The 23,396-nt window shown below is 36.2% G+C and overlaps 1 protein-coding gene across 7 annotated transcripts in view; it reads right to left on the bottom strand.

Annotated features, from left to right (window-relative positions):
• The window catches only part of ATP8A1 (ATPase phospholipid transporting 8A1), a 116,005-nt gene that overhangs the window by 78,216 nt on the left and 14,393 nt on the right, over positions 1-23,396 (bottom strand). For 3 of the 7 annotated variants that reach the window (XM_071556565.1, XM_071556560.1, XM_071556563.1), the window contains exons 4-11: positions 21,196-21,294; positions 15,974-16,019; positions 13,314-13,354; positions 12,241-12,314; positions 7,699-7,768; positions 6,976-7,103; positions 2,520-2,631; positions 504-669 (exon numbers count right to left, since the gene is read on the bottom strand). In XM_071556565.1, the coding sequence (XP_071412666.1) occupies positions 504-669; positions 2,520-2,631; positions 6,976-7,103; positions 7,699-7,768; positions 12,241-12,314; positions 13,314-13,354; positions 15,974-16,019; positions 21,196-21,294 (736 nt within the window). Of the gene's footprint in view, positions 1-503; positions 670-2,519; positions 2,632-6,975; positions 7,104-7,698; positions 7,769-9,600; positions 9,675-12,240; positions 12,315-13,313; positions 13,355-15,973; positions 16,020-21,195; positions 21,295-23,396 lie in introns of those variants that run through there. The other 4 variants (XM_071556561.1, XM_071556564.1, XM_071556566.1 and 1 more) reach the window with 2 other exon arrangements.

The following is a 23,396-nucleotide window of genomic DNA, read 5'->3' as shown; positions in this document are numbered from 1 at the left end:
TGCCTCTTTTACCTTTCTCCATGAAAAGTCTGTTAAGATCTGAGGTTTGCAGACAAAAATTAGTTAAATACCTGTATTGTAAAAATTTAAAAGTTAACAGCATCACTTCCTGGGATAAGTGAGTTTAAAAATTCAGAAAAGTCACTGCAGCTTTAAATGATATCTACTGTTAAAAGCTCAGAATGGCTTTAGTCTGATGTTTAGGAAGCTGATTGTTTATGCCAGCGGAATGCTGATACAGACTTTGTTGAGCTGCAGAGATATAGTGCCTGAAAGAAGTAGAGGCAAACAACAAATCTGACCTTTCCTCAATTGAGCAAGAGCTTAGGTGGCACAGAGAGGCAAGTTTTATACTTGCTGTGATATATCTAGCCTAATGAGTTTAGCCAACAGCCAAAAATAGGATATTGACAAAAAAATCCACTGTGCGAAGATGGTAATCATCCTCCTTTCCAAATACGAAACGCAATTGAATACTGAAATATGATTATTTTACATCTTACAGTTTAGGTCAAGATACCAGTCTCTTCCAGTATGCCTTCGATTCCATATAGCTGAACCAATAGAGCAAATCAAAGACATGGCAATGAGGATGCAGAACAGAATCAAAATCTGAATATTTGTAATACGTTCCACATTAGACATTTTAAGAGGTGGACTTGTTGAATTCTGCAAAAGACAAAAAAAACCAGTGGCTGTTAAATACGAGATGAGGTAGAATGGTTCTTGTTTTTCAAATTATATGTTTCTGCATCCTTTTCTAAATATTCTCCCCAATATATCACCATAAAATGCCCTGTTTTAATTAAAAAATAGCAGCTTAGAAATCTATGAATTAGAGCTTTAGATTTGTGCCACAAGCAGTTTGAACAATCACACAGCATACTTGTAACAGCAACAGCTATCAGTAAACATAAAAAATTAATGTGCATATACCGTATCAGTGCTGTAGAAGACAACTGATAATACAGACACACTTTTCCAAGGAACTATTTTACAAATCAGGAAAGCAATAAATAAGACATGTATGACCAATCTGAAAGCATTCTTTTGTAGGGGTGAGAGTGAGTGCATGCATCTGAAGTAGAGAAAAGCCAGAACCTAGGGGATTTTACTAAAAGCACCCAACTTTCCGGGGAGTTTCCAAGAGATAAGGTTTAATTTACAGAAGACATCTAACTCTCAGTGAAGTCATAATTAAAGGTCCATGTAGCGAACAGGTTAATCCCAAGAAAAAAGCCAGAGCACCATGTTTGGCAAGACCCACTGCAAGAATCTGCAAGAATCAGCAAAATTAGACCGAATTGAAAAGTTCATGAGGATGAAGAGCAAAAATACGACCACCACCAGATGAAGTAACAGATCTCCCCTCATAATATTCCTCAAAATGGACAGCTCCGCCCCAACTCCGCCTGCTATGAATATTATAACTAGATATTGCAATATTAAAATCGTGCATGAATATGTAGGTAAAAATATTGTAATCCCTCACTAGAAATGTATAAATACTGTAGCTTCTCACTGTAGATTTGGGAGCTCTTTTGTCCAATACTAATCGGAGAGTTTCCCCAACGTGGTCTTAATAAATACCTTGCTGTTTATTGACTAAAACTTTGTCTCTAAACAGTTTGTTCTGCCTTTTTGGGCATCACATCCTTTAAGGAAAGCAGTTTAGAGTTCTCTCTAAAAGACAAGAGAGCTACCTGTGGTGTGTGTGGGATCTTGTAGCCAATGGGATGCTTTGGTGAATGTGAGGTGAATGGGCTAGCCAATAATGTCATGACATGTTGGATGTGAGAGGATATAAAAGGTGTGGATATTACTGAGAATAGAACCAACTAGAACTACTTCTTCTACTACTAAAACTACTACTACTACTATAATCTATGAGGAAACCGTCTGTGAAACTATCTTGAATAAACTCTTGTAAGCCTTCTGATCAAGCCTTCTGATGCCTGCTGCGCTTGAGCTCTTCTGACTCTCATTCACACTGCCCCCTTACTCAGGACAAGGGGATCCCAATAAATGGTGATGCCCGATGTGCCCCAATATTCTTTTTTCTCAACAAATGCACTTCAATTTCGATATTTCAAAATGCACTAGGCAAAGTAATTTCATTCTCTTCCTTTCTCATTTTGTTTCCTGTCAAGAATGTTTACCCCTTTGTACTTGAACAAAAGCTCCACAAGAGTACAGTTTTAGGAGCAGTCAAAAATAAAAAAAGATGAGCAGGCAAACTCTGATGATCCAACTTGCTAATAAAACAATTTTCAAAACACAAGCTACAAAACAAAATCAGTGAATATGCTTACTAGTGGAAAAAATGAATCTGTGATTAAGTAAATAAAACAAACAAGAAATTGCTTTACTTTTACTGGTTTTACTTTGTATGAAAGATGCTCTATTATTGACACTTTACTACTATATTGAATTAAGCCATGTTTTCTGAAAGGATTTTCTGTACCCTGGAATGGTAAACTAAGGTAACAAAAAAGACAGAGAAAATCCAACTGACAAACCTGCATAAGTTTTGTGTCATGTCCAGTATATACAACTATCCCATGAACCCACTGAGTATTTCTCAACTGAGCTCCCCGTAGAAGAATCTGATCAGATCCCAGTGGAACAGTACTAGAAGAAAGCAGTTTTACATTTAAACAATGTCAATGAATAAACATAATCAGCAGTCGTTAGAATTAATTTCTCAAAATTTAGACAAATATTGTAAATATGTTAGGAACTTAATTTCTGTAGATAACCTTTTGGAAGTGTTGACAGAAAAAAACTTGACAGTTAAAAACAAGTCTAAAAATTTAAGTTTCCAAAAATATTATCTACCACTTCATTTTTATTATGCACTACTAATTTTGATATGGTACTACTAAGCAAGCATACTGAAACTTAAACATGTCTAATTTTCTTGTGATTTATAATTACAAAGCTTTCTCCTAAATTTTCTCTTACAAAATCGATTTTCAAAAGCAATTTTCAAATGAAGTAGTTATGTGAACTCTCAACTTAATCCACTTACAGTGAAATAAATATCCTCTTTTAACACAATTGTTTAAAATTCAAAACAGTATTTCATGCACCTTCTGTAAACTGCAAAACCAGGTAAATTTTTTTGTTACTCTTTTAGAACTGTGTGGAGTAAAGGATCAACAAACCTTCAGAAGACATTGGAAACATTTAACTGTTTTACATTCAGACAGCTGACCTTATAATGTAGTTCAAATTTTTTATTAAAATATAAAAATATTAGGTAATTATTACCCTTTTCCTTGGACAATCAGGCCCTATTTTTGAGTTTTCTTTCTAAAAATACCAGCTACCACTTGAGACTTCTCAAAAGTGCGCTAATGTTTGGCATTTTTATCCACAACTACTATCTCTAAACCAATACATTATTAAGATTACAAATAAACTGATTAATGACAGCAATTACATGTCTGATATATAAGATATGAAGGGACTGAGAAAACCATGATATTTGGTAACATTTTGGGTAGCACAGTGAGTATAGTCAGTCTCAGTGAGCAAGTTTCTTCTGGATCATCAAGTCTCCTTCCCTACTCTTACACAAGCTTTTAAGATTTAAAGACTGCAAATAAAGAGAAAACCACCTATTATTCCTCTCCTAAAATTATCAGTGGCAAACAAGTTTTTTGGAATCAGTTCTTGCAGCAACTAGGAAAAAAATTACTCTGGAAAAATATTTGAGGGCTTTTCTATAAAAAACAAACAACTAACAAACACCACCCCACTACAACTTAGAATTTCTAGGAAACTAGCACAGAGCATACTGATTGTTTAAGGAATTGTTCTCCCTAGTAACAAAGTACATTCAACTGAATGAAACGCTAAATGATATTGCCATGGAGAACAATTTCTAGGTGCAGGCACTCCATCAAAAGAAGGTATGGTGAAACAAAACTGAAATATAAAACATATTTACTGATATTAAATGTATTTACTGATATTTACTTGCTTTCTAAATCTGAACTGTGCTGCTCTTGTATTTCAGATGTGTTCACATCACGGCAAAACTAGGAGACTAAATGTCCTTTCAAATATGAAAGGAACCTCTGGGTTTGAGTTACTCCAGAAGCATTAAGAGAGACCCTTGTTGCCACCAAAGATTGCTTCTGTACTTGCATTTATTGGCCTTCCTTGATCAGAACCATTCTAAGACTTTAGGACTATTCATCAACACAAGACAGACATTTCAGTTAAGGAATGGCTTACCTATCATTCCAAGAATAATGAGATATTTTCAGTCTATTAACACTAACATGAATGTCAAAGAAGATGAAAGAAAAATAACTTCCTATGGCTATATGCAAGTCTCCCACAGGTAAACTAGAAACCTTTTGAACTGTGGACCTTCTATGGAATGCCAAAAGACTTTATGTTCCTTCTCCTAATAAATTAGAGGAAAACAAATTCAAAACCTGCAACTCTTAATTCTTGTACTCCTTCAAGAATCAGGTGAGTTCTAAGACTCTATCTGCCACTTCCCAATCTTCCCCTATTTTTCCTTTCTAAAAACTGTGAAGCATATGTAGTATAGTCCTTTCTATTGCAGAATCCACTGATTTTTTTTTCCATCAGGACAGTGGCTCTCAAATGGAAACCATTCTTACACTTGCATGGGACTTCATTCTCAAGTCTTTTACTGGGAAGACAACCAGATTAAGAACTGGGATTGCAGCCAGCAGAACTGGTACACAGACCAAAGGAACCAGGGGCATGGAAAGCTCAGATCCACCAGGTATCATGCTACTAATCCTCAACATTGTGATCATATCCCACCTTCTAATGAGGTAATGATTCAATGACTTGACAGAGATCTCAAGTGTCTTATTTCCCAGCCTCAGCCTTCTCAAAACTGATCCAACGCATCTGATTTCACTTGCACTCTATTTAACTAGTGACTCTCAGCAATGTATTTGGGTAGTATTCAGTCAGGGATGGTCACAAATGGGGAAATATCCTTTCAGAATACCTTCCCAACAGAGCTGCCAAGGTTATATTAAGAGCTAGTAATTTGTAAGACACATTTGAAAGTTTACATATCAAAATGTTTTTGTTAACAAGCATCCTTCACTCTTATCCAAAATTTTAAGAATGTCTTCAGGAAAACATTCACTTTAGGTCTGGATAACCAGTATCTGCCCTCATTTTGCACAATGCCCTCACCATTCCCTGAGCCACTGTCTAGTCACCATTTCAGATTAATCTAGGCTGAAGAACTTTTCTCCTTTCTCTAGCTAAGTATCTTCATGGACAAAAACCAAGTTGACATGCTTCTGTATATTCATGAGCAAAATAAAGAGCTGCACACTTTGGAGTTAAGAGGTAGCTCACTCAAAAGCTGAGGAAACCAGAAGTTTTGCCTCTTAGTACACAGATTTAGGTAAAAGGCAAAAATAACTGTAGTGGTGCTCTACCTCCCTGAATACTGAGTATCTAACATAAAAAAAAAGAACCTTTTTTATTTTGAGTTGTTCTTCCATGAAGTGAAAATTAAAAGACTGAAAAGGTCAATCAGATGCAACACTTATGGCACTCTAATGACTCACATAAAGTGTAAGAAGAGGGAGATAAATTTTCAGTATCCTCTATTGCTTTTGCAAATATATTAAGATGGCAGTGGATAAAGTGTAACTCACAACTGCCCAATCTACATAATCTGGTAGAAAAGTCTTAAAGATTTGTATAGCTAAGTACCAATTAGATGAATTTATGCTACCTCTAATATGGGCAGAAAGAGAACTCATCCCTGATTTTTCAGGTTGAAGTAAGGTCAGGATCCAAAAAGAGCTACTTACCTGCAATTCTTTTTCACTGAAGGTAAATATTATATTAGAGCCACACTTTTGGAACTATCCTACTGCGCAGGAACTATAGTAAAAATATTCCAAAACTGGATTTCTCAAATGAAAAATTGCGTGACCAGCAGATGGCGTGCTCCTACACAGTCTTCAGGTATAACAGCCATCAGCACATTCAGTATTTATATTTTAAATCAATTTTTAGATTAAAAAGAAAAGTGTGATTTTCCCTCTAGCTAGAGAGGAAGAATAAATGTGTGGATCTGTTATAACTATTACCTTCAGAGAAGAATTACAGGTAAATGTTTTTCTCTTCTTAATGACAAGTACAGTGTAATTATAATAGATCCACACTCTTGCGACTGAAAACTCCTGGAATGCATCTGTAAGAAATCGGTAAATAAAAAATGGAATATTAAGTGGGACAAAAAAGAGGTATTTAATAATTAGTTAGTACTATATGAATTAGTCTAAAACCACAAACATGAATAACACTGGATATGGAGAAATACCTACAAAATAACTAAGAACTACTGTCAATCTTTGGGAATGAAGGACTCAACAGTTCTGGATCTAACAATGACTCTTCTGTGAACCCACAGAAGACTCCAAATATTAGTTTCTTGTATGCACTTCAGTATTCTCAGAAATTTTGAAGCAGTTTTACAAACGTGTGTTGTAAATGCATGTGGTCTATTTCCAAAGGAATATACTTTCAGTAAGCTATTAAACATCTTCCAGCTACCAAATTAGAAGAATTTAAGATACACAGTGATGAATTCTGTTCCACTCCAGATTTAAGCAAAGAGAAGAAAACAACAATGAAAAAAATAGACAAGAAACTATTTCTATTAAGCTTCTATAACAGACGTATTGCTTCAGAAGTAACTATGTACATATTCCAGAACTTCACTTTTATTATTACTAGCTTTTGCTTTCTGAAGGACAACTACTATAACAACCTAAATTGTAGACATTAGAAGTAAGTTTTTATCCCTTAAGTTTTTTAAAAGAATAAAGTCTAGTAAGGAATATATTAAAAATATTTACCATTCATATTCTAACTTCAGTAGTTTAACAACATATAGCTATCTACTGATGGATGGAATATCCCCAAAACTTCTTCCTTGTATTTACATACCCATGCCCATCCAGTCTGATGTTTCCAACAAAGTCATAGAGATGTCGGTTTGGGCTCTCACATTCAATTCTGCCTGAAAGTCTCATTAAGCTTTCTATGTCCTTAATCTCTGATGTCAGTGACAAACCCTGTAAACAAAATTCATTTGTCATCACATTAAGAATCACTATCCAATAATAAATCTATGTATTATAAACCTGATAGTGCAAGACCAGAAAACAAGTATCCCTCTGGGAACAAAATAGGCCAGCTACACTTTGCTGTCACACTGCTGGATGCTACAGTGAAGAAGTTACCTTGGCATCTTAAACTACCATCATCAGCATAGGATCATAATCCAACACACACGTCAGCAAGACTGTTCCTGCGCATAGACAGCATACTCACTAAAAAAATTGGTATTCCCTACCTGCCCCTGATGGACAATACTGGCACTAACAGCTGCTGTCTGCAGGCCATCTGCCTCATCTAGAAACAAAACCAATACTCAAACTACTTACATTTCTACCTATTTTCCCAAAGAAAAACCCTAAAACAAAGCAGAAAGAATGCGTTAGGGGTAACCATTTATTCCTCTGCTTTTATGATGCCAGTAACCTGTAGCTTTTTATTCAAAACACTAAAATTTCACAGTCTTCTAAAATGGCCATTACTGCAATAAAATCTTCTCATAAGCAATAATAGACAAAAATATTAGCAATATCTCAAAAGTTAAATTCCTACCTGTCGAATTTTTAAGTTTGTCTCACCATCTAAGTTAGATGTCTCGATGTAGCACATGGCCTGTGGTTCACTATTAAGAAAAAAAAAATCCTGAATTTAAAATTAAAAGGTCAAAATCCATAAACTTTCTATAGCCTTGTAATACCTGTTTATGCAAACAGGTTTGTCTTATCAAATCTTCAGAATTAGAATAATTTACAGCCAAATCTGTAAAAACCAACGGTGTTTTACATTTTCAGAAAAGTTTGCCAAAACCTATTTTCTTAGATGAAACATTGGTAAAAGTGTTGTACACAGCAAAAGGGTTCTATCTTTATACACCTGATTAGGATATGGGAACAAGTGCAGTGCATTTGTAGTGCCTACTACAGAAGGCACCAGTAGTTCAGACACAAAAGGTTTCCTGCAAAGGGTTCTCTCACAAAAAAAGTCTAATTATGGATAACATAACACAGTTTTTGAAATAAATCCTCCTTACACAATTTCAAAAGCTTTTTAGAAGTTTGAAGTTCATGCAGAACGTTACTACTTGATTTCTTAATCTATTTGACACATAATGAGAAATGGCTAATTCCCTGGATTTAACTTTTCCAATACCATTTTTTGATGTGGAACACAACAATGATTTTAGATTTTGTACAATACTTTTAGATTTTTAAATTGTATTACAATCATGATGGAATTGTTAACTAGGAAAGTGGAGATACAGAAGGAGAAAACTACTTTTCTGCAAGTAGATAGTAAATTTCTGAATTACTCCAATTAGCTCCTTTTCTGGGCATGAGGAAAGAACATCTACTACTTAAATCTATGACAGAAAGAAGTTTTGATTCTGAAAAGGACCAAATAAGTCATAAAACTTAAAAGGTTTATTATCTACAGCACTTTGAAGCTTCTAATGATTTCCTTCTTTCTAACAAAAAATTCAAGCATAAAGTGTTTTTAAAATTTTCTTTATTAATGTGACAGTGGCTACTGATAAGTGACTTAATTTTAGATTGTTTGCAGGATAATGTTAAGTAGGTTATTCTAATACAATTTTGTAAAGTACAAGCATTAAAATGTGACAAATCATTATCATAAGCTGCTTTCAGGCTAGTGTTTTCTTCTTGGCAAAATTTTCTAAAAATATAAATTACTTTTATTTACATTGTTTGGATGGAATCACCTGTGTAAGACATTACCACAAAATCAGTATTTTTATTAGTTAACAATAAAAAACTATTTTTCAGAAGCACTTTTAAAACAGACTAAGGCAGCAAAGACATTTCAAGTGAGACACATGCTTAAATTGTAGTAACTGTAGCAGATTGCAGTGACCTCCACAGTAAATTTAGGTTAGATCAAGGCAGGCCCATTGATTTGTTAGGGAAAAGCAAAGGGTGGTAACACTGCAGACAATAGCACAAAGCTGACGTGTCTAAGAAACATGCACTTGTCACAATACACAAGACCAACGCTGCTTTTGTCATTGCATGCAGCAGAGATTGTGCAACATCCAACTCTGTGCAGAGGGTCCTCTACCAGTCCTACCAACATTAAACTACATTCTTTGCTGAAAACAGTGGTTTGGTAGAAACATATATTCCTCTTAATTCACTCTAAGGAATTAAACACTTATTTTTATACTGGTTTTTAACCTTGTCTGATAAAATTTCATGGGGATAGTGTAAAAGAAAAAAGAGGACTGAAATGAATTCTCATTTCTTGGAGCATTATTGTGTATTTATGCTTTAATGATCTGTACTTTTATCAACCGAACCCTTACTAATTTTATAAATGTGTAGGTTTTGTTGAAGAAAGGTGAACAGCAAAGCAAAGATTATCAGTATGGCAGAGCTGTTTGTATTTGGCATATGAGGACCCACATACACATATCCTGTGCAACTAGTTTATTCTAACCTTGAAGACAGACTGATGAGATCAGCTGGGAGATGTTCCCCATTGGTCACTTTCACTACTTCCCCTACTGCCACCTACACATCCCAGTTTGAAATGATTAGAACAGAAAAATAAGTGATGGCAGATAAAAACAACAAACAAAACAAAAGAAATGAACAAAGACAAAAAGAGTTTGAAATTATTATTCAAAAAATACATGTTAATTAAAATGTCTGATGAGCATTTTTTCAAAATCTATTTTAATCAGGTCAGGAAAAAAAAGAGCTAGAACACTTTCATTTTTGCTCAAGTGAATTGTTTTACTGTAAGGCACCAATTTTAAGCTGCAGAACACAATGACATTGTACAGTAAAAATAAAAAAGCTATGCTTATTTATCAACTGATGAAGTTTATAGCTGCTTCATACGTCAATTAAAAAAAAAAGGCACAACAAAAGATTTTCCATCAACTTCTCTGAAAAGCCAGGTGACAAGTAGCTTTTCTATGTAGACATGCTGGTAATTATTTTGTATTTTGTTTCAGCTTTGCAAATTTCTGTGAACACTGAGCTAGCAAGAACCATATGAAATTAAATCTCAGCAGTTTGTGTCCTTTCATTGTAAGCCACTATAGTTTCCTAAAACAATTAAGATCCCTTTGTTCTCCAAAACCTGGCATTGCTGGTAAAAAGAACCAAATATTAGTCTGAATTAAAACCAGGCCCATGGACTTGCACTGCTTTTGAAATGCAGAATGTAATTGGGCATCAATAAACACCTGAAAAGCAAAATTGATGAGATTGTCTTCCTGGAGAATACATGGCCACATGGATATGAGAGGTGCAGGAGAGTACAATTCTGGTATATAGGCAGAATTAGAGGTAAAGCAGTAGTACAGGGCTCTCTCCTGGAAAGAGAGCTGCAACAGGATCCCAGTAATGTAACGAAGGACGATATTTTAGCTGGAAGAAATGCCTGAACTGGGCCCAGAAAAGCAATCATGAGTCAAAGAGTCCCCATTGCAATCTGGATCCTGGAAGAAAACTTGACAGGGAAACTGCAGGTCAGAGTTGGACATACATAATGTGTTGTGATAAGGTCAATGAAAGAAGGTTAAACAAAGCAGTAGCAGTCCTGACCAAGTCCAGCAGCAGCTAACTATTATTTCAATTTATCAGCACATGATATAAGATTCCTTTGGGGGAACAAGGCTTGTGAAGTAGCTTTTCAGGCAGTTGCTATTTTTCTCCATGTAAACCACAACAGGAGAACACTGCAATGTTAAGCATCCTTCAAATCCAAAAGGTCAAAATTGTGAAGACACCTAAGCATAGACTCAAATTTAGAAGATTACTCAGATAGATTATGAAGAAGCTGCTCTGAGAGGATGTAACCTGTTCCACCTGCAAGACACCAGGGTTAGCATGACAGAAGGTAGTATCAGGCCAACAGAACAAGTGTTCTTGCATCATGGTGTATTGCCTAAGATCTTAGAGGGGAAGCATAAATAAAATTTATAAATGCTTCTCAAAGCACAGAAGTAAAAGGTTTATGGAGGACACAACACAAACGTAGCTAAGTTATGACAAACATTAGCATTGAAGACAGACTGGGGGGAAAATTCACAGAATTATCCAGCAACTACTTTATACATAACAGTAATTTAATGGAAGTGTTTTAGAAAGAGCTACACTTAATTTTGAGATACAATGGAAGACAGAATAAACAATATACTAGTCTATACTGCAGTCTGTCAACAGAAACACATCAGATCCTAATTTTATTAATTGTGGGTATGAGTGGATTCATTAATTTCAGTGGGATCATAGAGGGTTTATACCTAAATCTTAGTCATACACATAACAATAATGCTTTTGCTTGTGTCAGAACAAAAATTTAAAATACAACTGATCACATTTAAATAATATTCATTAAAAAGAATACTAGAATATGTTGTCTGTTGACCTGATCAAATAGATGTTGAAAAATGTGCATCTTCCACATAAGATGTGGATTTCTTAAATAAAACTGTCCAAGGAAATGATGATAAACAAGCTCTGATTGTTCATGTAAAAACAGTCACAGCATAACATGCTATAAATTTAGTCTTGCTTTCAGTATTGAAATCGTCATAGTATATGCATTAGATAATAAAGTGACTGTTCATTTTATAAAGACAGTGGTAATTTGATTCTTCACATCTCATGTTCAATTCTTTTCCTGATTTAACTATCAGTCTAGTGACTAAATCCATTAAAACCCATTTTTGTTCCCTGTAATATATCCATTTGGATTTACTTATGGGATGGAATTTGTTGAGTACATATCAAAAAGCCAACCTAGTTAAGGTTCGAATTCTAAACAAAGAAACAGCCTTTTTTGTATTATATTTGTATTATATCCAACAACAAAATAACATACTAAATTTTTCTTAGGGTTAAATTGAATGACAGTATAATTTCAAAACAGCAAAATAAACTGTCAGTTTAAGGAAACATTGCCTTAAATGATACATGACCAAACGAACAAAAGGCTATACTTCAAAACAGCAGCATTTTTGTTTATTCTTTATTTCCTTGGAGCAATCACAAATAAATAAATAAATAAATGCAGGGTAGAGAAACCAGCCTCTACACTATAAGCATCAGTGGGCATCTCTACCTTGATGAGAGCAGTACAGTGTCAGCAGGTATATACTCTTTGCCTTTTATTATAACTATATCTCCAACATCTACCTGAAAGAAAACTGGGAATTGGTTAATGGTCTCAAACAAAATATGCTTTGCTTGTTTTAAACACAGTAAATATTTACCTGTTGAGTTTGCTAAAAGAACTGTTAGAAACTCAAACACTTAGAGAATTTAGATTGTACAACTGGAGTTGTACTCAAAAGTCACTGGAATTCTTTGGAAATATAATCTTTAATAAGCCTAACCATGACCTTCTGTATGCAGTTCTTCATTTTTGTTAGTTTTGTAAAATACTTTACTGGAAGACTGAAGTTGAGTTAAAGAAGAAGCTCATCTCACCTAAGATTACTGTTTTGTTGCATCACACTTTATACCCCTTATCCTTGCTTCTTCAAAGGTATAAGCCAATTTTATCTGAATCTTTTGTCCAAATTACTGTGGATCAAATTTTCTTCAAGCTTTCAGGTATGGAAACCAGTAAGACTAAGTGACTATATAGGTAGCATAGCATTTAGTCCTTGAAAGTTACCTTTACAAGTCCCTTCCTAAGGACAGCATAATAGTCCTGGAAATTCTCATGACTCAGGCCAAGTTCAACAAACACACAAAGTAACTGATTTCCAGAAAGAAGTTCCTGCCTTGGCAAAGCAAATAATACCAAGGAAGTGAATAATTTTGCAATAGGCCATCAAATTGTTCAAATTATTTTCACTGAACTTAAAGCCCACCAGTTTTGCCTGAATCATGCCATCAAAACTAAGCCTGACTTCAAAGTATGTTTTGACAGACAAGTCACAGAGTATTCTAAGTTTGAAGTGACCCAGAAGGATCATCAAGTTCAACTCTTAAGTGAATGGCCCATATAGGGATCGAACCCACAACCTTGGCACTATTAGCAAATATTAACAGACAAAAAAATAAAATACACAAGATTATAAATGTCACATAATAGCAGTTAATTTTTAATATCTATAATTATTTGGAGAAATAAACCACATATTAGGTATGCATTATGTTCTAAAAGTCACCAATAAAGACACACACCTTTTCCCAGTGGACAATCTCCCATGCACCATTTCGTAGTACTAAAAAAAAAGGAAAAAAGAAAGTATTTTCCAGTCATACACTCTAACTGCAGTATACAGGTATGTGCTAGATTCCTTATTAAAAGCCATACAGACATCTCATTTGCATAATATTTTACAGCATGCCTTGTTTCTATAAATTCTGGTCAAGCATTTCAATTATACAGCACATATTCTTTGTAACAGTTTTTGTACCACAGAATCTTACTAAAATGTCAATCAGAACATTTTACAGGATCTGAGAATCAAATAAATCTGATACAGATTTTATGATAATGTGGTGTCTTCCAAAATAGATTAGCAATTGGAATAAGAAGTTCCAAAGTTAAACAGTTATGAAATTATTCGGGTATAGGGGCTAAATTCAAGATTTTTTTCCTCAATTCAAGTATTGATGAGATTCATATTAAAAAGATTCATTTATAAAAGATTTGTAAAAAGGTGCCAGGAAGCTTATTATCTTTCTTTTATTCTACAGTTATTGGCATATCAGAGAACTTCAGGATGACTGCAGTTATCTCCTCCATAAACATACTGAAAATCCTCCAAATCAAACCATGCTGTTTTAGTTTAACATTTAGTATAGTTTTCCCCAGTAGTTGCAACTAATATTGCATCCGCATTCCACTATTCTAGTTTTAAGTGTTAATATTATGATACAAAACCCATGCCTTGTTTCCTAGTTAACTCTCATGACTATGTTTTCAGAGAATATTAAAGGTTACTCTTTTTTAGCCTCAGTTGCAAGCTATGGAAGATAGATATGCATGAGGAAAAGGAAAACAATGCTATGCATCAATATTCAGATAGCTTAAAGAGCTTGTTCTCTTTCACTGTGTCATCCAGCTTTCAAACTGTCAGGAAGCTTATCTTAAGTACCTGATCAGGACCAAGTTCTTATGCAAGCTTGTGTTGACTTAAAAAAAAGAGGAACCAGACTGACTCCTCTTCTTGTATATCTCAATGGTTTCTGCAATCATTATTTAACCTGCTTAAAAATTCTTCAGGAACAGATAAATTTTCTTTCCCTTCCTTTGCCCAAATTTATTAATGCTCATAGGGTCTGGGCAATGATAAATGGAGGAGTCTCCCTTTCTGACAGTAAGCAAGATATTTTAATGACTGCCTCACCAATCAGCTGATCATTACACAAAATCTACCTTGACAAACCATTTCCCCTCACTGGGAAAACTACATACTCAGCATGATTGTAACAATGGTTGTAACACTGTCCTAAGGAACCCAAGACATTTCATAATTGTGCCACCAACTATTTGCTTCCATCCCCTGTGTCAGCAATACTGTTCATGGGGCCATGCCACCAACCAGATGAAAGAACTTATGAGAATTAAAAATATACCCTGCAGCAATCCAGACAACTAAGTTTCACAAATAGTAGAGTAACTGTCAGTGGAGTTCTGCAGGTCTGAAATGTAAGTCACCAGATGTTGCCAGGAGCTCCTTAAAGAGGGGTCTCTGGATGCTAAGGGAAAGTCCTGTCCTGCTGTGGAGAGACACTATAATTTTTAGTTTCTAAATTTGTTTTCCGATGGTTTAACTAGTTAAAATCAGCTCTCTAATGGATGAGTCAGACTCATGAAAACATGCTGAGCCACCTGAAAGCTCTGGAGTACTCTATCCCTAGCTTGATCTGATAAGCTTTTAAGCCCAATTAACATACACTGATACTCAGTTAAATACATTTTCTTATGAGAACAAAAAAAAGGTGTTCCTATGTATCTTTTACATAATGGTTACAGAACTTGTGCCATAAAGTCTTGTATCTCCCATTTTTCAGCTGTCTCTAACAACCAGTTTTCAAAGGTACGTTCCATCTGCCCTATAGAAGGCAAATATTTCCCCACACTCCAGAAATGCAGATTTCATCACATCAGAATGTTGATGGTGTCCTGCTGTATCATATATGTGCACAGCCTAAGGTAACAAAAATCATCCCTAATGCAGCCTAATACATCAAAATCCTCTGCAAAAGGTTTTTTGTAGTAATGGAAATTTATGAAGTTAGTTACTTAAGGTTAACTGAGGTATAGTCATTAAGGAACAGAAAGATGAAGGAAAACCCATATACAGAATCTATACAGGCACAGGTTGTTTCATTAACAATTTTGCATGTTTAAAAAACAATCAAAGGTAGAGCTGGATATACAATGTACAATGCGCATCACTGCTTTTCAGGGTTATATAATTGCTGAATACATGAAAACAAAGTGAGAGAATACCATATTGATTAACTTTTTATTTACTGCTTTGACAATAGACTCTATTTGCATATCCAGAAATGCAGACTTTCAGTTATAATGTAGGCCCACTAAATATACTGGTAATTATGATCTTTTAACAGCTACAGTGACACTTGTGCTAAACGAGTAAATGTTCAAGTTTCTTAGGAACCTCCCACCCTAACCTAGAACATACTCTGTTTTGTGGGGATAATTTCACTGGAAATTATTATTTCAACTGTTTACCTTCCAAATTTTGAAGTAATCTGCATATGCAATTTCCCACTCAATTACCTGTCAGCAGTTCAAATTACATTACTACCATTTGCAAAAATTCAATACTGGGCCCCTCCTTAAAAAGGTCAAAAAAATTTCCTACCTTGAGTTTGTTTCTTGTTCACTGCATTATCAGCTTTATGCCTTTTCTAAATCAAAAATGCACAGTGGTTAAATACTTCTGTTGATAAAATAAAACTTTCATACTTCTAATAAAAACCACATCTATTACCCCCTCCCACTCATCTATTCAATAAACATTTAAATAGAAATATTAATCACTTGCATACTTATGATGAACAGGAAAGTCACACCCAGTTCCAGGCTAATTGCATTGTACTAGAATGTCCTCTCACGTGGGCAGTCACTATCTAAACAAGTTCCCTTATATAAGGAACTGGTACATTTCAGTACCATTACTTTGCCCTTTCCTGAAACTGGGAGATAATTCTACCAGAGCAAACATCATAGAACAATTCTTCATGTAAGTGTTCATTCAGATCTGAAGTTAAGCAATGATTTTGTAAACATATGACTTCACTTCTGTGAAAATGCCTGCAGCCTTCAGTAACAGACAAACAAACAAAAATTGACAGCACACTCCCCCAAAGAGGCCATGATGTCCCTCAGTTTTAATACAGCTGTAAGAAATCTTTTGACAGTAGTCTTTTGATGCAGCCATTAACAACCAGCATTTTGAAGGTATGACCAATCTCAGATACGTAAAGTTTAGGGAGTACTAGTTTAAATACAGTATTTAAGACCATTGAAATAATTTTTTTCCTGAGCAGGAACGTGTTTTGGAAAATGAATTTTAATAGATTTAATCAGTTTAGGTCAGCTTTTTGAACAGACGTACAGAATTCATGCCTTTGAAATACAAATTAAATCAGAACCAATCTTGTAAATTGAAAGAAAATTAAGTCAAGCCACTTGAGCAATTTATTGCAAATAAAATGTTGATATGACTCTGACCTATAAGCTCTTAAAAGGCCACCTTATCACTTTGCAAAGTTGAAGTAGTATTTGTTTACTAGATTTTCACAGATTATCAACAGATCCTCCTTTCAAAAGCGTGGCTGACTGTACAGGTCAATCACCCTTGATCAATGGGAAAGTATAACTTGATCAAAGCAGAAGTCTATTTGCCCACAGGGTGAATCTCTTGTTTGAAAATTAACAGTTTAATACCAGTTGCTTGCTGAGCTATGATGGGTGAAAATCATCGGAAACAGCTGACAATCTAGTACTCCAGGTCACAAATTTTGCTATCACTTCTGAAGCATACATGGAAAACACATGCTGTTCATGAATAATGTCTGTTGCTAACATAGTTTTCTTCTTGGGATTTCATTCCAGAAAAAGAAACATTCGGTTTTTCAATGTATTATTTTGATAAGTATATTTATTGATATTGATAGACACTGTCCCTATCCCAGAGCTTTAATATTAGTCGAAGATTACCATTCCTGGAGATTCTATATCTCACTGTGTAAAAGAAACTGAGACACAATGAAAATTAAAGGTTAAGGGAAAAAAATCCCAATATTTTACTATGCAGCAAGTGGTCAGCTTACCCAGGAAAAAACAGTACAGCTGTACTGCTTTTACGGATCTCTCTAGTGTTTGGTAATGAGAACTTTATTGGTTTAGTAGATATATGCAAAACCCACTAACCCCGATCCCTGCCTTCCCTCCCACCCTGCCAAACCATACACTTCAAGTTGCAAAGACAAAATGGCAGAAATAAGTGACAAAAGAAATGTAACTTGACAATTTTAAAAAGGACACTTTGTACAGTAGCAGCAACCTCATTTTTATATTTGCCTAGACACTGACAGATGGTGTAAGTCTGTAAGCATTAACAGCAGAATGGTTAAAAATATCTGAAAGAACATGAATTGAATTTATGGCTTTTTTCAAGGGGTTTTGTTTATGTAAAGAGAAAGCAACGAATGTATTTAAGGAGAAGCTGACTACAGGATAGCAAAAACTAGAAATGCCAAATAGAAGAAAAATAATTAATGGAAACCTCATTGTGTCTTGCAGGACCACACAACTCTGTGACCCAGGAGCTTCATAAAATCCATGGGCCTGTATCTTGCCTACCATCAATTCACAGAGGTAACAGAGAAGAACACTGAGTGGACTGTATGAGCAAGAAAGGCAGCATGTCATCAGCCACCCTCCATTCCAAATCTCCTTTGCAGCTCAGTGCATTTCCTCTTGATCATGTTTCTGCACATACATTGTAATTCTGCTCAAAAATAATAAATATGATGCTCCCAGGGAGCTTCCTATTTGTGTGCAGGGAAAGACTATGCTACCTGCAACCCTTTCCAAAACTCAAAGAGAACTGCCCATAAACAGGAATATTGCTAATCTAGTGGACAAGGCACTTTGCCGTATTACGACATATCTAATGTCTTGTCCTCCTCATAACATACCTGCAGAACTAAAACAGAACAAAGGCAGATAAAGGAAATTTCTTAGCATCTGGAGATAGGTTACATCATATGCTTTTAGTGGAGGAAGAGCAGGAAGGTACTCAAAAAGCCCCAACATCTTTTGTATGAATGAAACAGTGACTGAAATTCCTTTCTCTTCCCTCAAAATAAAATCAGAATGGGCACTTCCATGTACATAATGTCCCACCTCTTTTAAAGTTTTCATTCAATGCAAGAAAGCAAAACAACCACTACCACAGACACTGACTGGAAAGAGCCTGGCATAGGTGGGGTTATCTGTCTAACAAGGACCACCAGGAGTCAGCAGATCACACTTAAAACCAAGACATGAAAGGCTAACAGTAAACTGCCCTGGACTGGAGAAATGGGAAAAACTGAAAAGGTCTATTCCCCTTTCTGTCTACAATACCCTGCAAAGTCACAACAGTGAAACTAAGGATTTTATGCATGTGACTTCAGAAATAAAGCGATATATCAAATGCTGGGACCTGGATTTCACAACTGGGCAAAATTGATTTTTAAAATTTCAAAAATTACATGAGTGACCTGTACTCATTCACCTAAGGTATTTAACTGGTATTTAACCAAAAAGATTATTGTTTATTCTAAACATAATGGAGTGAAACTTGTAATTTTAGTAGCAAGCTAAAAGACACTTTTTAGAAAGGTCCAGGAATTACTTTGTTGGGAAATAAAAAGCCACCCAGCTTCAGGTATGCAGGTGTATTGAGTTTCTGTGGCAAGATTCTGGTAGCAGTGGAGAAGGAGCAGTTTGTGTAGAACTGCACTCTGTGTGAAACACTCACACTGGAGAAGTTTGTGGAGGACTGTCTCCCCTGGGAGGGGCTCCACGTTCAAACAGGGGAAGGACTCCTCACCCTCAGGAGGAAGAGGTGGCAGAAACAACACATGATGGACTGACTGTAACCCCACTCCTCCTCTCCCTGAGCTTCTGGGGGGAAGAAGGTAGAGACTCAGGAATAAAGATAAGCCTGGAGGAGAGGAGGTAGAGGGAAGGTAATAATATTTATTTTACTTCTTATTATCCTGATCTGATTTTGACTAGTAATGAGTTCAACTAATTCATCATAGAATTAGCCGGGTTGGAAAAGACCTAAGATCATCAAGACCAACCCTTGATCCACTACTACCACGGTTACTAGACCATGGCACTAAGTGCCATATCCAGTCTCATCCTAAAAACCTCCAGGGATGGAGAATCCACCAGATCCCTGGGCAGCCCATTCCAATGCCTAATTACCCTCTCTGTAAAGAATTTCTTCCCAATATCTAACCTGGATGTCCCCTGCTAGAGCTTAGGACCATGCCCTCTTGTCTTACTGATAGTTGCCTGGGAGAAGACACGGACCCTAATCTGGCTACAACATCCTTTCAGGGCAGTTGTAGAGTGACATAAGGTCTCCCCTGAGCCTCCTCTTTTCCAGGCTAATCAACCCCAGCTCCCTCAGCCTCTTCCCACAGCACTTGTGCTCCAGTCCCTTTTACAGCCTTGTTGCTCTTCTCTGGACCTGCTCCAGCAACTCAATATCCTTCCTGAACTGAGGGGCCCAGAACTGGACACAGCATTCAAGGTGTGGCCTCACCAGTGCTGAGTACAGGGGATCACTTCCCTGGACCTGCTGGCCACACTGTTCCTGATACAGGCCAGGATCCCATTGGCCTTGATGGCCACCTGGGCACATTGCTGGCTCATGTTCAGGTTCCAGTTCATCCAGACCTCCAGGTCCTTTTCTGCCTTGCTGCTCTCCAGCCACTCTGTCCCCAGACTGTAGCGCTGCATGGGGTTTTTGCGGCCAAAGTGCAGGACCCGGCACTTGGCCTTGTTGAACCTCATCCTGTTGGAATCAGCCCAACTGTCCAGATCTCTCTGCAGAGCCCTCCTGCCTTCCAGGTGATAGACCCTCCACCCCAACTTAAGTGTCATCTGCAAATTTGCTGATGATGGACTCAATCCCCTCACCCAGATCATCAATAAAGATATTAAACAAAGCTGGGCCCAACACTGATCCCTGGGGGACACCACTGGTGACCGTCCGCCAGCTGGATGCAGCCCCATTCACTAGCGCTCTCTGGGCCTGGCCATCAACCAGCTCTTAAACCAGCAGAGAGTGCACTTGTCCAAGCCGTGGGCTGCCAGCTTTTTCAGGAGAATGCTATGGGAGACTGTGTCAAAGGCTTTGCTGAGGTCCAGATAGACCACATCCACAGCTTTCCCTCAAGTTGAGTCTGCTTTGCACAGGACAGCAACTGGTGAGTGATCTCTCCCTGTACTTATCTCAGCTCATGAGTCTTTCATTGTATTTCTCACCCCTGTCCAGTTTCAGAGGGAAGTGACAAAGTGGCTTTTGGTGGGCACCTGGTGTTCAGCCAAGGCCGAAGCACAACAAGACGACAAATGAAGCTGCTTGATCCTCAATGCTTTCCAAAGGGCTTCTCTATTATTTTATAAACATCTCAACTGAAGATTTCAAAAAACAGTATTCTGGATTTTTTTTAATTCTACCCTCTTCAATGATCAAAGCCAGAAGTTCTCACATTTCTTCTGTAAATATTATTCTAGTATATATTCTATACTGGACTATAAACAATCTATATTATATAACACAACAGTTACTGTTTTCTCATGCTATTATCGCTTGTATATATAGTAAACACACTTTTGAATTGTAACACCATATTTCTAAGATTTCATCTTTGGAAGCAAGTAGCTTCAGAAGGTTTTAAAAGCATCCAGAAGGCAACAATGGATCAACACAGAATTATGCAGAAAAATTTTTGTAGTATTATAAATGAAAAATATGAAAAATATTTAAAAATATTGCTATTAAACACTTACAATATCTTCTATTATCTCCTTCACTGCAGCTACAGCTAAAATAAATAAAAGAGGAACCAATGTTGTGTAGCGGCCTGTTGGTGATACATCTGGGATTTGCTATTAAAAACAAAAGAGAAAGAAAAAAATGTTTTGCATTGCTGGTTGAAAACACATTTGAAATATAAGAAGCAATACTTTCTGTACAAATAAAGACAAGACAAGCAAATTCATTTTTTAAACATGGTGCTGATCATTTCCAAGAGAGGTTTATTGTCTTCAGTTCAAAAGCAGTTGATACAATAAAAGAACATTTGGATTTTAAATAGTATAGTGTTCAAGGGCACTATTTCCAGATGTTTTAGTGTTTGCAGAATATTTACCTTCCTTTTCTGTGTTTCAAATTCAAATAGTTATTTAGAAAACAGAACTAATTTTTTCAGGTTAGATTTTTGTTGGAGTGGACACTAGTCAAAGTTATTGTTGCTTCTTTACAGTTTTAATCTCTTACAATATATTCTGTATCATAATAGATATTAACTTACAAATTTCAAATATCTGTTTTTCATCAGTCTACTGTGAAAAATCCATTTTTGCTAAGCAGGTATGGCCACAGATGATGCAAGCAACTGCGCACATAAAGTAAATTATGAGAAAATGCAGGTACTAATGTGATATACATGGATGGTTATCTATAATTATCTTTATATTGACTAGAGTTCTTAATGGCAACATGGGTAGTTCAAAGTACTGCTGCCTTAACAGACTTATAATGGGTAATGCAGTGTGATGACAATGGGATCTCTGCAAGAAAACCGTTCACTAAGTGGTGGTGCCTCAATGCAGCTGGAAGACATACTCAATTTACCACAAAGTAGCTTGAAAAACAGCCATTGTTTCTCATGAATTTTATATATTTCTTTTTGCTACCACATTGTGCTTCTGAAAGAAAACAGGATGTTGTATGTATATATGCTACATTTCTTGTTAAGACCAATATAGATCTATCTTCCAGGTTACTCCAGACCACATTTTTCAAGGAATTAAGTGGAAATGAGGCAGAAAGTTACTTTTGGGCAAGTGCCTATGTGCCTATAAAGGAAAGGGATCTATCACTCCTCCAGCTATTCCTACCCTTTCATTCTTCTCTACATATATGTCCAAATTCCCATTCCAATTGCATGTATTTTCCACGCAAAATATGAAAGCAAGAGTCACCAGCCAGTACTCTGATTCCATTAACCTGTATCCCTTTCTCCTGATGCTGCGGTCTCATGGGAGATAGTGGGCTTGAAAATCCTAACACTCCACTTCCTAATGCTCCCAACAGCTACCTGTCAGCCTCTCAACAGCTACCTGCCAAGCCCCAAACAGCTACTGAAACCTCATATTCTGTGTCACTAGCTTGAGGTACACAGTGGCACCACAAGGAACACTGTTGGACCACTGGATTAGCCTGAAATGCCAGATGGGGTTACCAGGAAGTTGATTTAGAAGCCACAGGCCTGCAGGCAGAAAACCTAAGGAAACGTTGGACTTCTTCCTCCATAGAAAACATCTGCAGATGTAGAAAGATCTGCAGTAGAAACATCTACGTGTGCAGATGTGTCCTACGAAACTGCCCTGAGCACTTAAAGCAGAAGCAAGGAAATCAGAAGAATAAACTTGCACTAACAGAAACATCTGAAGTGAGTGAGGAAAAAGTAAGCATGGCAGTTTATGTGCCACTTTTCAGTAATTTTTTGTGATACATCAATCCCTAATACAATGACCTTCAGAACAGACAAATCAACATGTTATAAAAATGCAGGAAAAATTATGCTGAAAATTTTATCATATATATTTGAAATGCAGAATTAGTCCATGGCAAATACAAGTGCACCTGACCACAAGTTCTATTTTCATTCATCAGCAGCTAATGTATTCAAAGGACAGTATACAAAAAAACACAATCTGCTTTATCAACTTGAGTTACTACCAAACTAAAATATTCTAATAGATGTGCAAAATGTCATATACTTCAAAAAAGTCTCAGTAAGGTGGGTCAGGGATTGCCCTTTACAAACATACCTAATGAAGCTACAGTGGTGATATAGAAAAGACTGTGTGCTTCCTGCCTAACCAGTACCTTGACCAAGTGATATACAGGTAATAGCTGCCACCAGTTTTCTTTGTCCAGTTTCAATTTCAGTCTTTACCTCTAAGAATAAATAATCACTTCT

The sequence above is a fragment of the Pithys albifrons genome, chromosome 5 (assembly GCF_047495875.1).
Source record: "Pithys albifrons albifrons isolate INPA30051 chromosome 5, PitAlb_v1, whole genome shotgun sequence".
NCBI lineage: Eukaryota > Metazoa > Chordata > Aves > Passeriformes > Thamnophilidae > Pithys > Pithys albifrons.
This window is presented reverse-complemented; position numbering and strand designations above follow the sequence as displayed.